Source organism: Branchiostoma belcheri, unplaced genomic scaffold (assembly GCF_001625305.1).
Source record: "Branchiostoma belcheri isolate BF01 breed outbred unplaced genomic scaffold, Haploidv18h27 scaffold3, whole genome shotgun sequence".
NCBI lineage: Eukaryota > Metazoa > Chordata > Leptocardii > Amphioxiformes > Branchiostomatidae > Branchiostoma > Branchiostoma belcheri.
In genome coordinates, this window is record NW_017803909.1 from 3,767,869 (window position 1) to 3,784,521 (window position 16,653).

Consider the following 16,653-nt stretch of genomic DNA (forward strand, 5'->3'; position numbering starts at 1 on the left):
TATTCATACCAGGTTAGGACCCAAATTTTGCGGAAATAAATGTTTTCAGCTGTAACAGAGCTATCATGTGACAAAGACTATACCATTAGATACTGTAGGGTGATACGAAAATGGACCTTTTTTGAAAATATTCCAGTTTCGAGTCTTTTTCAAACATTTTATGAATATGAAATAATAACATATACTTTTATAACAAAGTATTAGATGAAGTTCGACATGGGTTTCTAGAAACTCAAGTTTTCCTGGAATGCCTACCCTGAAAGCTCAGTAGTATCGTCTGAAAAGTTTTTCCGCGGGAAAAAGTGAACTCTTGGGAGAAGGAGACGTCTAGCTGTGAGCTCGCCAGACGCGCCCAAGAAGACTGTGCGTAAGAACGGAGGCTTCCCGCATCCAGGCCGGTGTCTTAGGCAGACTTACATGAAAATAGCAAGAGTGGGTAAACAGGAAGGTGAGTGCGATCTTTTGTTCCGTACCGTTATCTTAGAAATTCAAGGAGCGTGGAAGTGCTAGATCTAGAAAAGACGCGGGTAATTTTTTTGCGATTCTCGCTCATGCATGGACATGCCTGTCTAGGATTTTTCGAATCATAAAAGTAAGAACTAAACGGTCCGATTCGTAATCTAGTCAGGTTTGAACCATTTTAAACAACGATGTTTTTTTTCAATAACAACAACTTCAGGTGAAATTCGAAGTTCCAAGACGGAAATTCTCAGCTGCAAACCAAATATCTTGATACTAGTAGCTGAAGCTAAGCAAAATAACTGTAATCTAGACATCTCCACTCGGTTGACCACATCAGATACTAAAAGTACTTGTTAGAACAATTTGTTATTGAGGTCCACAAATATTTATGCACAATTTGTTCGTTTTCTTTGTAGAAATTCGTTTTGACCGCGTGGCATCTGGTGCCATGCACGGCTGTTTTTCTGGTACCCCGCCCCGCGTCCCTTGGGTATTGTTGTCACTCTTTTGGCGCGAAAAGTCCAGGAAGTCGCTTCCTCAAAACAGATGTTGGTTAATGAGGCAGCAAATTAATCATAATCGACTGTCTGTGAGACCCTACAAAGTTGATACAAATGTATCTGGTTTCCAGATTAATGTATGGCAATCAATGGAAAAAGAGTTACTTTTAATTGTCATCAAGTTCAGAAACACCATGTCACTCTTCTTCTCTAAATTTAATATATTTACAGTAAATTGCCAGTGTTTTCAGTAGGAAGTTTATTTTTGATGATAAAAAATATGTATAGGGAAACAGCATAATTTTTGCGGGTGATGAAAGCTCACACAAGTAATTTACAACCTAGTGTTTCAAATAAAATCCTTTGGTGAAGAAGAAAGAAGCAAATTATGCTAATTACTGACCTCATATTCAGGATTATCATGATGTGACTTTTCTGATAATTTATTCACAGGCTTGTAAGTTGTAGGAAGAGTCAAGATGGTGAGGAACACTTATGGAAAGACAGCGTGGGGCGGGGCCTTTCTAGATGCCCTTGGGTAAGTCACAGTTTAGTCTAAGGCATTTTTTTCTGGCAAAGTTTAGGACATTTCCTATTCAATAACATAATGACAATTTCTCTATCCTGTAACTCTGGCATGTTATCTATTCAGATCTTTCAATTATTTTCATGCAAATTTGGGGCATCGTTCTTTCATGTCTGTAATTTGCATAGCCACCCTCAGTATTTCACAAGGTCTTGTTTTGCTTTTGATCATGTAAGTGTGAAATACTAGTAGACTGACTTGATGGTTGATTTTTGGTGGATGGTTTATTTCAGACATTGATTTGAATTTTCCCGTCTGTGTGATTGCAGGAACCTGGATACAAATAGACGACTTGAGCGAGGGAAGAGTTACGCCAACACAGGGAAAGTGCTGAATGTAAACATCAATGGACCAAAGGTTAGGTGCAGTAAAAGATATAGATCTAAGACTAGTAAGAGGGGACAAAACAAATAGATAACATCATTTGTGCATATGTCACCAGTTCAAACAATTTCAAAGTTTCAATGCTTCCGCAAAGTTTGACAAACTGTTGAGCTTTCAAAGTATTGATATTGTGTCTAAGCATGTGCTGTTTGTTTTGATGTGCAGAATAACTGAGAATTGGTATCAGCAAGGACATTATACACAGAATAATGTCCTTGGTATCAGTATACTTAAGTACTGAGCTCATACATTTCCAATATCATGACATGAACTCGGTTATTTGGGGTCTCACACATGAGTATCATTAAGGTTTATGTAAAGTTCTTATGTCTTCTTAAAATTTATATGCATCATGGGCATTTTGACTAAAATGGATTTCCATGTACAAAATGCATTCATATTGAAGAATCTTGCAGAAATTCAGAGGTTTCTATCCAAAGCATTTAACATGTGCATGCTTCCATTGAAACCCAGGTCTCGGCCCATGTCCAGGGAACCATGCCTCGCCCCTACGAGGTGAAGATACAGTTCCAACTCCTGGACCATGCTGAAGTCCAGCGGGTGTATGATGTCATCAATGAGAACCCCCTTCTGTACGGTCAGATCATCAACGGTGATCTCCCAGACGAGCTGGTCGACACTCTTGAGGAGGTGATATTTCCATCTCATTTTACCAAGGGAAAAGTATTGTCATTTTACCAAGGGGAAAATGTTATGATTATTGTAGATCTTACAATGTAATAGAACGTAGGTGCAAAAGGAAAAGCTAGATGTTAGTAAAGCTTGTACTTTCCTAAATGATGTAAAATCGGGCTTCATGCATACAAACAGAATTTGCTCCAGACTTTCTAAAAACTTTTCAAAATCTCTTTCTTCAATCCTCGAGGTACAAATTGTACTAAAGGGTTAATGCACTGCCCCGAGTTGTATATGGTGTCATAACTGCATGAGCAGCTGCCATAACCACCGAATACTGTAAGTCTACAAATTTCCGCGGTATATTTAGATTCGCGGAATTCGCGGGGACCTCTGTACCGCGAATCTATTACCCCGCGAATATGTTTTGCGTAAGTGCGCCCCCCTCCCCACATGCATTCACGACGGTAAGCGAAACACAAACACACGGAACAAACACAAATCACTGCTAATCAACTCCATTCTTAGCAAATGTACGTATGTTGAGTACCAAAATTTTTTAAGTTATACTGATGTCAAAAAATTATAATATTATGAGACACCGAATCGTGATACTGCGGCACTGGCCGTGTCAAACGTGCACCGCCGGACAAAAATCTCTGTGTGCTGAGCGCCGGCCATGCGCGCCCGGGCGGTTGAAAATTGCGGGCACATCGGGCAAATCTACAAATATTTTGATGAAAAATATAACTACTGGTACCTGGGAAGTGTTAGTTGGTTCTCTTTTGCGCCCTGCTTTGCGGGCGTTTTTTTTTTCTTGTTTTGCTGGATAGAAACGCTACCGTGGGCCGCTACAAAACCGTAGGCGACCTTTGCATACTTCCGGGTTCAAAATCTCGCCGAAGACGGCATAAATATTCTTAGTAATATATATTTTCCCGAAAGATTCTTTCGATTATGCATTTCTTCACTAGAGTATCGATGTGTAGTCGTGGAAAATAGCGTTTTAGCGCTTATTTCCGAACAAAGAAAATTGTTTACACGTGCGTCAGATCGATCGTCAGCTATACCGCCGGCAGTCTCGCGCGGTGCACGAAACAAATTTTTGCGTCGCGTTTTAGGATATAAATGCCGGAACACGAACTTTTATTATTTTAAATATACACTTTACAAATTTTTCTTTGAAAAATAGCCAAGGAGAAATCGCGAATCTAAAAATACCGCGGATTGTCCATTTTCCCGAAACCGCGAACTTTAGGCCCCGCGAATCTAAAGAGACTTACAGTAAACCACCGTGTGAGCGAAGCGAACGAGGTGGTTTATGAGGTGGTTATGGCAGCTGCCCATGCAGTTATGACACCATATACAACGAGGAAAAGGCAGTGCATTAAAATTATTATCATATAGCCTATCCAAACTGTCAATCAACACAATTCCTGTTTGAAATACAACAGCTTTAATATATATACATACATAAAAATACATTCGAATATATTATACGCTTTAAAACAAATATGGATAATTTCATTTAATGCAAATTGTAGTTTAAATGAAGCTAAACAAAAAAGTTTATTGGACAGAAAAATGCTACAAAGGTTTACAAAAAGAGTCGCATGCCCCTATACCCTATAACATAATGGTATCAGCCATAACACGACATGTGCTGTTATTCCGCCATAACACCACATGTGCTGTTATCGGGAAATAACAGCACGGGTATCCGGGCCTCTGATTGGTCCGCGCCGTCCGGCTATATGATAATAAGCTTTAATGCATGTGTGGGCTCAGGCTTCAAAGCAATATGTGAATTTCATGACACATGAAGAGTTAATTTTACTTACTAGAAATGTAAATTTAGTAATGTGCCCTTTCTCTCCAACAGGCTGACATTGACTTACTTCCAGCCAGTTGGTATGATATGAATGCCCGGTGCAAGTGTCCGGATGAAGCCAACCCCTGTAAGCACATGGCTGCCGTGTACTACCTCATCACCTCAGAGATCGACAAGAACCCCTTCACCCTGTTTAACCTGAGAGGAGTGGATCTGATGGGGTACTTCAACATCAGCCCTTCCGACACTGATCCAGGGTATCCACTGCCACTCAACAGGCCTAGTAGTATGGTACGCCTTTTTGTGTGATACAGTGACTTTCTGTGTAACACAAACTATCCCTGTCCAGGGATCTATGGCTTAACTAGGTGATGCTAAATACTAGTATCCCATATAATGCTAGGGTTACATTTCTAGGTTGGGGCTTAGCTGGCCTGTTTGAAATAAGGAAAAAAAAAGCTTATTAGGAATGTCCACAAATAATGCTGATGATTAATTTTTATACACTGTGTTTGTTTTGTTGTCTTTTATATAATACTTTTTATCATTATAATTCCCTCAAAGTGCCTGGTCAGGACCTGACTCAAAAATGTTACCCTAGTGAACAGATAGTTCAAATCAATGATCTACCCATACCCACTGTTCCCCTACGTACTGTAGAAGTGCACAACTTACAGTCTTACATTTCCTTCATTTCAGCAATCCACAGAGACTGAAGTCAATGAGAACCACATTCTGCCCTGCCCTTTGCTGAAAATCCCTCCAATGTCTGACTTCATCCTGAGTTGTCTGAAGAGCAATCCTCCCTTCTCATTGGAGCTGGACTACAAGTGTGTCATGGAGGAGTTTTACAGGTAACAAAACAACAAAAGTTCTTACTACTGTGTTATTAGTCTGAACTAGAAAAGTAACATTTGCAAAGCAAATACATGTTTACCTTCGCAAATGGTCTGCTCTGTTAATTCTTATTATCATGGCCAGGTGGCGTTGACCAATCAGAAGCCCCCATTCCATATTGATTACTAGTATGACACCATAATGTCACAGTTAGCATTAGCTGCGCTCACTCTGTGGCTTTATTCGGTGGTTATAGCAACTGACAAGGCTTTATCACACCATATTCACCTCGGGGCGGGTCATTAACCCTTAACTCAAACACATTCACATATATGGTGACAGGAGTCTAAATCCCTCCTACTATAAAATTGCAACATTATGTAAACCAACACCAGTTACCATGGTGAGAGACAGTCTGGTTCAGTCAGGTCAGAGGTCACTGTTTAGAGAAGAAGAAGAAACGTAACAAAAACAATATGTTTTCTTTCGGTAAACATAATGATGAAACATTACTGCCAGAAGTTGGCAAGAAAGTTGCATCACAGTATAAACTATCAGTGAACGATAGCAGCATCAATACATAGTCAAGACATGGTGCTCTTTATATTGAATTGTTAAAAGTTGTCCCAGCCAAAAAGTTTTAAAATGTGAGTGCAGATGAACTTATAGTCAGAAAGTTGATTTTTGAAGTATGAGAGTCTAAGTGAATAGCTGGTTTTGTAAACTTTTCAGCTATGCAGCCAAGCAGAGTACAAAGGTGCTGGATGACCTGATGAATCCAGGGAAGGCAGGCTCAGCTCACTGGCTGAGTGAACTGGACTACGATGAAGTACAGAACATCATGTCAGCTGCAAGATTCCAGCTATATCTGGATGCAGAGTACAGTGATGCATTTACTACTAGTAATACATAGACAATGAAAAAACTGTCAACAAATTTTATCCCCCTTGGTCTCGCAACGCCTTTGGCTTGTGTGTAGCAGTGAACTAATGAGCTAAGTTTTGTTTCAACAGTAATGAGAATTTACTGTTAAAGTTTGAGCATTTTTTTCTTTTACTTACGTGTATCTGTTATTTTCCACCAGGTTTGATTATACCGGGGCTGAGTATGCACCACAGCTGCAGATACACAACCCAGTCTGGGACAACCTATCTGAACATGAATCGGAGAACAAAGAATGGGAATTCATCAAAAGAGTGTTCAAGGACGAGATGCCCTCATATGATGCGGTAGATATTGCACGCTACTGCATGTTGCGAAGCGATGTTGTTAAAATCAAAAACAGGCAATGGAATGAAAGGCAATGGAAGGGGATGGGAGCTATTCATGACAGTACCCTAGTCAGAAATGTTGATAGTTAAGATACAGAACAACTTGAATAGAAAACGATATTTCATAACACCACAAATGAAGAATTGTGTCACTTAACTTTGTATTTGGCTCGTTCTCTCCCTTTGGTCTAATAATGGTCTTGTTGTTTTTGTCCTTACAAATACAGGAATTGATCTTTGTGCAAAAGGACGGACACTTAGAAAAAATAGGAGAAACCTGGATGAAAGTTGATCTCTTCACAGCCATGCAGCTGTTCCTGTGGCTGAAGTCTGACTTCGGCAGTCCTTCCTACAGGTTCTTCTTTTACACTTGCAGGGTGGCCTGGATGCTTATGATAAACCAGGTAAGTACAATGTCTCTGTTTCTATATATCTGCATTCTTCTGCATTCGTTTTTGCAATGCTAGTGACATACTCTTCTATGGGATAAGTGAAAGCATTGGAGTGTACCAAATGATTTGTACTCTCCAGGCATTCATCCCTGATGTGCTGCCTTTGAGTCGACAACAGCAGGACAAGATTAAAGATTTCAAGATCATCTGGAGGCCAGCACACACTGCAGAGCTGGTGGCAGAACAACTGGACAATCTCACCAAGATTTACCCTGAAGGTAAAAATATTTAACTGTGCCTTGTCATTGTCTATTAAAGATTGTTACTAACATGATCTAAGGTAAGACATGGTAAGATAAATCAAAGATCTATTCATGTACTCAGCTGAAAATGACCAGTAAGGGTGCTGATGTCCAGGCTGCCTATATGCCTATGTTAGACAGAACTGTTGTAGAAGGAAATATTATGCTGAAGTTGCTTGATTTGTTGTGTTGCTTAGACAACCCCTGTGTTGAAGTGGACAACATGCTTCTCGGTGGACATTCTGCAGCCCTCCATGTGCTGTCCACTCTCCTCACCAGGTTTGTCACGGTGAGAAAAACAATTGATTCATGATAAAGTTTGTTCAGATACTTTTGTTTTCTGCACTTCTGACAGCTGATGCAACAATTCCACCACAGTATACATTTTTCTTGTCCCCTCTCCTAGGATCTACACTTCATGCACAAGAAGTCCAAGAACAACCCTCCTCCTGAGTCACTGGCGTTTTTCCGTGGTAGTGTGTACAACATCAGGTCCATTGCCCAACAGAGTGTACCCCGGGCCATCGCTAAGTACTTTGGTGACTTCGACCTGATCAAGACAGACCTGGAAGTAGCTGTCCACATCAGTCCCCTGAAGACTAAGGGATTCAAGATCAAAAATGAAGTATGTTCTAGTCATGATTCTTGATATCACCAGATCTCATATCTTTACAGTTTTGTATAGTTATATATGGACCATTTGTAAGAAACTGACAATGTTTGGTGATTCTGATAAATCCACTTTTTCTTACTGTAACTTGTATTGACTATAAGAAAAATAGGATATGCTCTTGACTATATTGCAACAATCATGCATTGTCAATTCTCAAATATTTGTCTCTGAGTCTGTTAGGTAACTAAAACTCATTTCCACAGGAGCTGCCGCCCCCAGATCACTACGCCATGGAATTGTGGGTAAAGATGATCGACAACGACATAGCTCGTCACAAGCCAATCAGACGCTTCCTGATGAGCAACAGTTGGGCTAAAGCTCAGGTAACAGGGCATCTTTGGAATTCTCATTCTGCAGATGCTTTTAACCCAAAACACATAACCAGAGTAATGTCTTTTAGAAAAGCTAAGATGTTTTGAAAAGGCAAATTATTTCTCTATTTCAGGGTGTAAATTTGAGGTTTATGAAATGTTTAAAGATTTGGAGTGCAAAAGACCACATTTGTAAAGCAATCATACGACATTACCACAGATGACACCTTTGAAAAAAAGATTTAAAGCCTGATTGCCTGGTACGTTTTGTCTCATCCCTTTTTCCCTGCCCCAGGCCATGAAGTTCCTGGCCACCCTGCACTCCTACCTCCCCCATGTTGGACGGCTGTTGAAGGAAGACTCCATTGCCTTGACTGCAGGAGAACTGGAGGACTTCATCTTAAACACAGTGGATGTCTTCAACAACCTGGGAGTCAAGGTCATTCTCCCAAAGGAGCTAAGGTAAAACATAACAACTCACTCAAGTTTGAACATACTCTAGAATATCTGACATTTCTAAGTAGTTTTGAATATTTTTTTCTTGCTGTACTGGTTGGATTGCTAAGTTGAGACAAGTAGTGTTGATGCATAAAAGTACTTAGTAGCATGCTGCAACTTGGGTTCAGTTCCAATAAGGAACTTAATAAAATATCTAGGAAGCACCCTTCTCCATTCTATATGAATAGAACTGTGTAGACATGTTGTGATTCACCTCAACTTCAGTTATGAAAAAACTGAGCTTGTCTTATTCCTTTCACTACAGTGTAATTCTCTTTAGTTGTCCCAGTAGTGGAGAATTGACAGTTGAATTCAAACGAGTTTTAACACGACTGTTCTTTGTTGTTACCATTGTCCAATAGGAAGATCCTGAAGCCCAAAGCAGTGGTGTATGCTGAACTGGAGGGTTCTAAGAACCAGCAGTCCTTCTTCTCCATCGGTGACCTGCTCACGTACAACTGGAAAATTGCCATTGGTAAGTGCCTGATAATCCAATGGTTTATAATTTGCAGCAAAATTTACATAATAAAATGTATGAACAATTTTTTTTTCAGTTTTCAGTGATGGAGAAGACAAATTTCACTGGTGCCTTGTAACAAAAACTTTCTTGACAAGGCGCCAGTTATTCTTACATTGATTGTTGTGGACATAGTTAAGCACTGTTTACATCATATTTTATAATTATGTAAATGTCAATATGCTCTTAATCTACGTATCTGTAAAATTTCAATGCAATTCAGTTGTGTATGAAGAAATTCAGCACGTCTGCAAAGTTGACTTTAAATATGATTTGATTTGATTTGATTTGATTTAATATTGCAGGGGATGAGTACATTGCTGTGCACGAGTTTGAGAGGCTGGTGCAAAGCGGGGAGGGACTGGTCAGGTTCAGGGATAAGTACATCTCTGTCAAGCCTGAAGAGATGACGACTATCCTCAACAACGTCAAACAGGAGCCACCTCAACCTTCCCCCCTGGACCTGCTCAAGGTAATGGCTGGGTGGACAGACAATAAGACTTCCAAAAATAATATTTCTTCTAAGTATAAAACCCACCTATCATGTGGGACTATGTATTGGTCACTGCCTCCAATTATGTGCATTGAAACATTAAATAGATCTCTAGACCTTCTATGTTATCAAAACTGTGTGTTTTCTTGTGATTAGCCTTCAGGCAAGAGTTTGCAATGAAGTTTGAATACAGTTAGTACTAGTGGGGTAGAGAGTTGTCACTATATGATACTCAGAACATGTTATTGTTGAAAAACTAGAAGGTACCATCACTATGGCAAAAATATATACTGTAACTTTTTTTTTTACAAATATCTATGCAGGCCTTGTGATCTCTTGTTTGTTTTACTAAAGTATGTTTTGTTTTTCTAACCTCCAGGAGTCCCTGTTAGAGGACAGTAAGTTCCACTTGTCAGCAAGCCTGAGTTCTATGGTGGAGTCTGTGAAGAATGTGGAGGAACATCCCATTCCACACAACCTGCAGGCAACACTGCGCCCGTACCAGGTCTCAGGATACAGGTGGCTGGTCTCCAACATACAGCACGGCTTTGGGGTAAGTTCTCTCAAAACAACCATCCACAACAAAGCTGTATCAAGTTGTTCAGAATTTCATGCAGGTGTTTGAAGTGTTGTGCATGTGAACACAATTCAATAGTGATTCTTAGTGATCTAAACAGACCTGTGCTGTAATGTATCATAGGTTACTTTCTCATGTGGATGGTTTCAAAGAATAGGGTAGTAAGGCTAGTGGACATGAGATTGAGAGGTCCGGGGTTTGATTCCTGGTATTGCTGGTAAGCTCGTGTCCTTGGGAAAGACCCTTCACAAAACTTTTCTCACACCATCCAGGTGTAAAATGGGGAAAAGGTGGTATAAGAAGAGGGATGGGCTCCACCTTCCAATACCATGCTCCTTGACACAGTGGATTAGCAACCCACTGCCAAAAAGGCTATGAGACTACCTTTTTGTTTTTAGACAGTAACTATTATCAGTCCTTTGTTTTATTACTCGCTTATCTCTCTCACTTAATCCTTCAGGTGATCCTAGCAGACGACATGGGTCTGGGGAAGACTATCCAGTCGATTGCTGCCATGCTCCACCTGAAGAATCGGGGTGACCTGAAGGACCCTGTACTACTTGTCGTCCCTACAAGTGTCATGAGTAACTGGGAGAGGGAGATCCAACGCTTCGCACCCTCTCTTACTGTCTCAAGGTCAGTAGAACCTATATCTGTCATTTGTAAGGTACAGTGTATTACAAAATATATTTAACTTATATATTTTAAGGAACAGATGTTTGTGTTTTCTTTCATCAACCATGAAAATAAGCCTGGAATCAAAATTAGATTCTATTACATCACAGGTTACATGGACAAATGCTTTTGTTTCAGATTAATCTATTATAGTATTGTTAGTTGCAGTTTCCTAAGAGGTTCATAATAACATTTCTGAACAATGCTGATGTGTTGACTTAATATGCAATAAAAAGGTTGGTCCTGAATATCTTAAATGTTGATTAATCCTTGCTCCCATCTGTGTATGTATCATGTACTGTATCAGAAGTTACTGTTTGAACAGGCCAGTTCTTTATGTAAGTTGTGACTTTAACAGTTGTAATAGCACAACAAACTGACTTATTATGTATCACTGCCATAGGTACTATGGTGCAGGTAGGATGCTGCCCAGTAGCCAGTGCCATGGGAACTCTGATGACCTAGCGCTGCAGGAGTACGAGAACCAACCAGACACGCCAAACAGAGCGGGGAAGCGACCCTCTCCCAGGGACGGTCCCAAGAAGAAGCGTGCGCGTCTATCGTGGGATATCCCGCAAACGGACATCATCATCACCACGTACCACATCGTTAGGATCGACGTCGATGCCTTGGCAAAGATACAATACAGTATGTTTTATTGTCTTGTGTGAGGATAGCTAATTGCACCACAGACAAAGCAGTATACATAGCACCAATAGCAGCACAAAGGCTGTTATGTAGACAGGATGTTGTAAATGGTGTGCTAGAGATAGACTTACTTAGACTTAGTTCCTCCCGTGCAAGGCACATTGGGCAGCAAGTCTTCTCCACTCTGCTCTGTCTTCGGCGAGGGACTCGGCATCCTTCAATGTTATCCCCCTGCTTTCCAGATCTTTTTGAAGGGTACGTCGCCATGTTAGTTTAGCTAGAGATAGAGGAAGGTTAAAAGTATTGGTGCTTTGGCTGGGATAACAGAATAGAATTGTATTCAGTAGATCAAACAATATCATGAAAAGGTATAGAGAAAAATTGTGTGAATTGTGTGAATTGTATTCAACACACTGGATTGTGTATTCAGCACCAAAGACAGAGCAAGTATGAATGGTTTTCAGTACAGTGGATTGTGGGGGCGGCATGAATTGCATTCAGCACCAAGGACAGAGCTAGTGTGAATGGTATTCAACTCTAGGCAAGTTATTCAGCACCAAGGACAATGTGATTTGTATGGTGTTCAGCACCATGAAGAGAACGTGTTAATGGTATCTGTTGCAGGGAATGTGCAAAATGAGTAGCATTCAGCACCAAGGACAGAGCAAACGTGAATGGTATTCAGACTTTGAAACATTCTAATGTGCCTTGTTCTTCCTGTAGGTATGGTCTTGATCGATGAAGCTCAGTACATCAAGAACTGCAAGTCACAAACAGCAAAGGTAAGGGCCAGAATTTGGTTCCCTATAAAGTACAAACTTTGAGTTATATGAAACCCTAACACTCTAAAATGTTAAACTTACATGTAGCACCTAGCACTTAAATGTACTGGTTATGTTAACTGCAGGAAGACATTGTTTTTGCTCAGACGTATGTCACCATGGTGACTGGTGCACATGTTGGGTTACATCATGTTGCAATTTTATAGCAGGAGAGATTTCGACTCCTGTCCCCATACATATGAATGTGTTTGAGGAAGAATTACAGAGCAGACCATATGCGAAGGTAAACACTAGTCTATGCATTTGCTTTGCAAATGTTACCTTTCTAGTTCTGATGTATTCGTCTCTCCCCCTCACCAGGCAGTGAAAAGGATGAAGGCAAAGATGCATGTTGCCCTGTCGGGAACCCCGGTGGAGAATAACCTGACAGAGCTGTGGTCTGTGTTTGACTTCACCTTCCCCAAGTACCTGGGTACCAACAAGGACTTCACTCAGTCATTTGCCAAGCCTATTGAGGTAGGTACAGACCCAGTTACTTCAACTACTTGTCTATTCTAATCCCCTGGTCAAGTCAATCAGACTTTCTATTGCTTTTTGAGCATCCTGACAGTGATTGCAGTCATAGAAATACTTTATTTCACTGTTCTGCGATACTGTAGAATGTAAAAAAATTTTTCTGCAATTTGTAAAGATTTTCTGCAAATACATGCCTAAAATAAATGCCCATGGCATATGTGAAATTGCATGTTGGTCCACATTTTATGTGCAATTTGAAAAATACATGCAAAATTACTTTTTATTAGTGATTAATTATTATAGTATATTATACATATATAGTCAGTAGTAAAGCTGAAAGCTGAAAAAGCTGAAAAAGAGAAATGATTATTTATTAAACACTTCAGTTTGTACAGTGTTTCATTTAATGAAGCAGCCATGAAAAAGACCAGCATATTTGTATTTAAAACCTTAGATTGTTTTTGACATCATCAGTCCTCTCCCTTGTTTCCAGGTCCATCGTGACCCAGATCGTGTGGAGGCCCTCCGTGCCATCACCAGACCCTTCCTCCTGCGCCGGCTGAAGACAGACAGGTCCATCATTAAGGACTTACCTGACAAGATCACCACGCCGAAGTACAACTCTCTGACTGCTGAACAAGCTGCGTTGTATGAGGTAGTCTTCAGACTTAGCACTGGTTCCTTTTTTATGTTTACCGAAAGAAAACATTTGTTTTTGCTCAGTTTCTTCCTCTTTTTCTTCTCCAAATAAGGTCAAAGACCTGAACCAGACGTCTGTCACCATGGTAACTAGTGTTGGGTTACATCATGTTGCAATTTATAGCAGGTCAGGGAAAGTCATAATTTCAAAGTAATTATTAGATTTGACTTAGTCCATTCATGTAGAATAGACTAGAAACCTAACTGTGTATAGAAAGCTAGTTTCATTTTAACAGTGAGATAATTTTCCTTCCCAATCCTCCGTGTATTGCAGAGCGTGGTTCAGAACATGGTGAAGAAGCTGGCGGAGGCCAAGGAGAAGAAGGAGAGGACAGGAGTGATCTTCCAGACCATGACCTTCCTCAAGCAGATCTGTAACCACCCTGCCAACTTCACCAAGAACAGCAACAGGGACATCCAGGCATCTGGCAAGGTAGACATCAGCCTTGTGTTTGACTTTTGATGATTTTATGTTGGTTGAAAGACTACCGGTGTTATTTACTTGTGCTCCTCACATCCTGCTCCTCTCACACTGATTTGAATGTGATACTTGGTAAGACAATAGAAGGTTCACCATGATGTTCAAAGCTCAGTTTATAACCCCACAAATGAGCATACTAAGTGTGACCCTGAAAGATATACATGTATTTTTGCCCACCTTACATGTTCTATTCCTGTAATGCCCCTAATGTACATCATTGTTAGCTCGAAAGTTCATATGTGTTGAGACAACCTGAGAGTTAATCTGTTTTGGTAGAGGACATTCTGAAACAGGTACTTTTAAACTGTAATTTTCAACACAAAATTTTTACATCATTGTCCCCAGATAAGGGTCCATAGTCCATACTAAATGAAGGATTTCCATGTTCTGTTCTTGTACTGGTCCTGATGTACATGCTTGTTGTTCCCAGATGAAGGTCCTGATAGACCTGCTCCAGCCCATCCTGCAGCAGGGAGAGAAGGTCCTGATCTTCTCCCAGTACGTCCAGATGATCAAACTCATGGCACACATGGTGGAGGGGCACCTCAAGGTCAAGCCGCTCATCTTCGAGGTGGGGATTGTCTTGCTGTTTATGAAAAGCTTTTACTATTCTGTGACGTGAAGCAGCAGTCATAGTAGTTAGTAGTATGTTTCAACCCGTTCTCTATTTCCAATACTGTTCTTCTCAACCATATCACATTGTACAATGAACTGTTCTAGTCTTTAGTCTTTCAGTTGTTGACACATTTTCTGCTATCATGTTCTACTTGGAGTCCTTTTGGAGTTCTCCATCCAAAATGTTTACCATTTTTTTCATCAAACAATCTTGAAATGCGAAGCACCCATAGCCTTCCCTTATGTATAGCCATACAGAAGGCACATAAAACATAACAATATGGGAATTGTTGTGCAGCTTGAAAACTACTGTAACACAGCTGTCTGCACATCATGAAGATGTTTTGAATTTGGACCAATCACAGGGCTGCATGACCCAGCCCCAGAGGGATGAGGCCATCACTGCGTTCCAGACCCAGCCTCACAGACAGATCATGATCGTGTCTCTACAGGCAGGAGGGGTTGGGTATGTTCTGTCAGAGTTCTGTATTTTGCCAAGTGTAGGCTTAGACTTCTTACAAGACTCTTAAGAATTTTGTGCTGTGTGATTGTTATGTATGCTGAGAAGGTTATCTTTTGTAAAGTTCTTGCTGGTTTGTTGTTATGCTTGAATGTGTTGATGGGAAAGTAAAAGGTGATTAAATTTTGGAAATTGCATACTTCACCTTTCCACAGGTTGAACCTGACAGCGGCCAACCATGTCATCCACTATGACCTGTGGTTCAACCCTGCCAAGGAGAACCAAGCAACTGACCGCGCTTTCCGCATCGGACAGACCAAGACCGTGTTTGTCTATCGCTTTATCTCAGGTCAGATAATATTGTCTAGCGCCCTCTTTCCACTGTGACAGCTGTATGATAGCTCAGCAATTGCTGTTTTGAGGCTGAAGTGTGAAAGATGCTCAGTAGCCAAGATAGAAAAGATCTTATCAAAGTTATACATCATACAAATGTGGATTTGACGTTACACTCTAGGGAAATATCTTCCTGCTATGGTGTTCTTACCAAGGATCCTGTATGATTTCTGCACATGTATTTGTTTTTATCTTGCAATACACTTCCATGATCAGGTAGGATCTTATAAAAGAAGCCAACTTGCTATGCTTAAAAGTGTGGTTTGGCAAATTCTGATGAAAAAATCTCACTAAATGCAATGTTTATGAAAAACACTTAGAAGCCATTTCCAGTTCTTAAAAGGTTCTCCTTATGTTTGATCCTATCTGATTCATAATTTTTGTATTATGATACATCTAGCCTCCAAGGTAGCATCTTGTTTTGCTGTTTTTATATTGCCTGGCTATGGAGGCTAGATTTTATCTCTTTCAATTTCTCCCAATTTTTGCACTCCTACTTTCAGAATAGAAGATTTAAACGTCAGCCACTGCAGACTTTTATTAACTGTACCTTGGTGTGTCTGTTGGCCCGACAGAGAACACCTTTGAAGAGAAGATCGATGCCATGTTGGAGAAGAAGAAGGACCTGTCAAACCTGTCAGTCCAGGCCGGGGAGACCTGGATAGGAAATCTGAACGATGACGAGATCACACAGCTCTTCACCAGGGGGTAGTGGGAGCACTGTGTTATCACTACGTCTAGGGATGACTTGAGATCAGAGTTATTAAGTAGCAGAGCCACCATTGACGAAATAGCTGGGGGGAAAAATAGGCAGATCTTTATTGGCCTTAACTGTAATAATTATTATGACTAGACTATATATACCCTGTGACTTTTTCAAGTGCTGTAGCTTCATACCTAAGTATGCTGAGGGTGTCCATTCCATTGCTTCACTTCAGAAAAGGATCAGCTTGAAGTTACCCCATCAAATCAGGACATCAAAAATGGTTTTGTCTAAGTGAGAGCGTAATTGTTAAGTGAAAAAGATGGAACTAAACAAACTGTGATATTATTAGTACCAGGGTTGAGTGGGGGATATGAGGGATGCAAAATACTGTGATAGGAGGGTACATGG

The 16,653-nt window shown here is 40.4% G+C and overlaps 1 protein-coding gene across 1 annotated transcript; it reads left to right on the forward strand.

Moving 5' to 3' along the window:
• The first annotated feature begins 1,341 nt into the window (after window positions 1-1,341).
• On the forward strand, window positions 1,342-16,267 carry LOC109473944. The gene is made up of 26 exons (XM_019774126.1): window positions 1,342-1,500; window positions 1,818-1,905; window positions 2,407-2,583; window positions 4,451-4,690; window positions 5,099-5,253; window positions 5,969-6,115; window positions 6,321-6,465; window positions 6,735-6,911; window positions 7,039-7,177; window positions 7,399-7,490; window positions 7,608-7,826; window positions 8,078-8,197; window positions 8,481-8,647; window positions 9,046-9,158; window positions 9,506-9,672; window positions 10,073-10,246; window positions 10,731-10,906; window positions 11,349-11,593; window positions 12,317-12,375; window positions 12,736-12,891; window positions 13,385-13,546; window positions 13,865-14,023; window positions 14,502-14,642; window positions 15,052-15,152; window positions 15,362-15,495; window positions 16,115-16,267. Exons 1-26 carry the CDS (start codon window positions 1,442-1,444, stop codon window positions 16,249-16,251), a joined length of 3,849 nt encoding a protein of 1,282 aa, XP_019629685.1. The 5' UTR covers window positions 1,342-1,441; the 3' UTR covers window positions 16,252-16,267.
• The last annotated feature ends 386 nt before the right edge of the window (window positions 16,268-16,653 follow it).

Bases quoted from the DNA above. Each gene is read 5' to 3' on its own strand.
- LOC109473944 (XM_019774126.1), top strand. From the start codon at position 1,442: ATGGTGAGGAACACTTATGGAAAGACAGCGTGGGGCGGGGCCTTTCTA. The intron at 7,827-8,077 runs GTATGTTCTAGT...TCATTTCCACAG, and splicing joins GATTCAAGATCAAAAATGAA to GAGCTGCCGCCCCCAGATCA. The intron at 13,547-13,864 runs GTAGTCTTCAGA...CGTGTATTGCAG, and splicing joins AACAAGCTGCGTTGTATGAG to AGCGTGGTTCAGAACATGGT.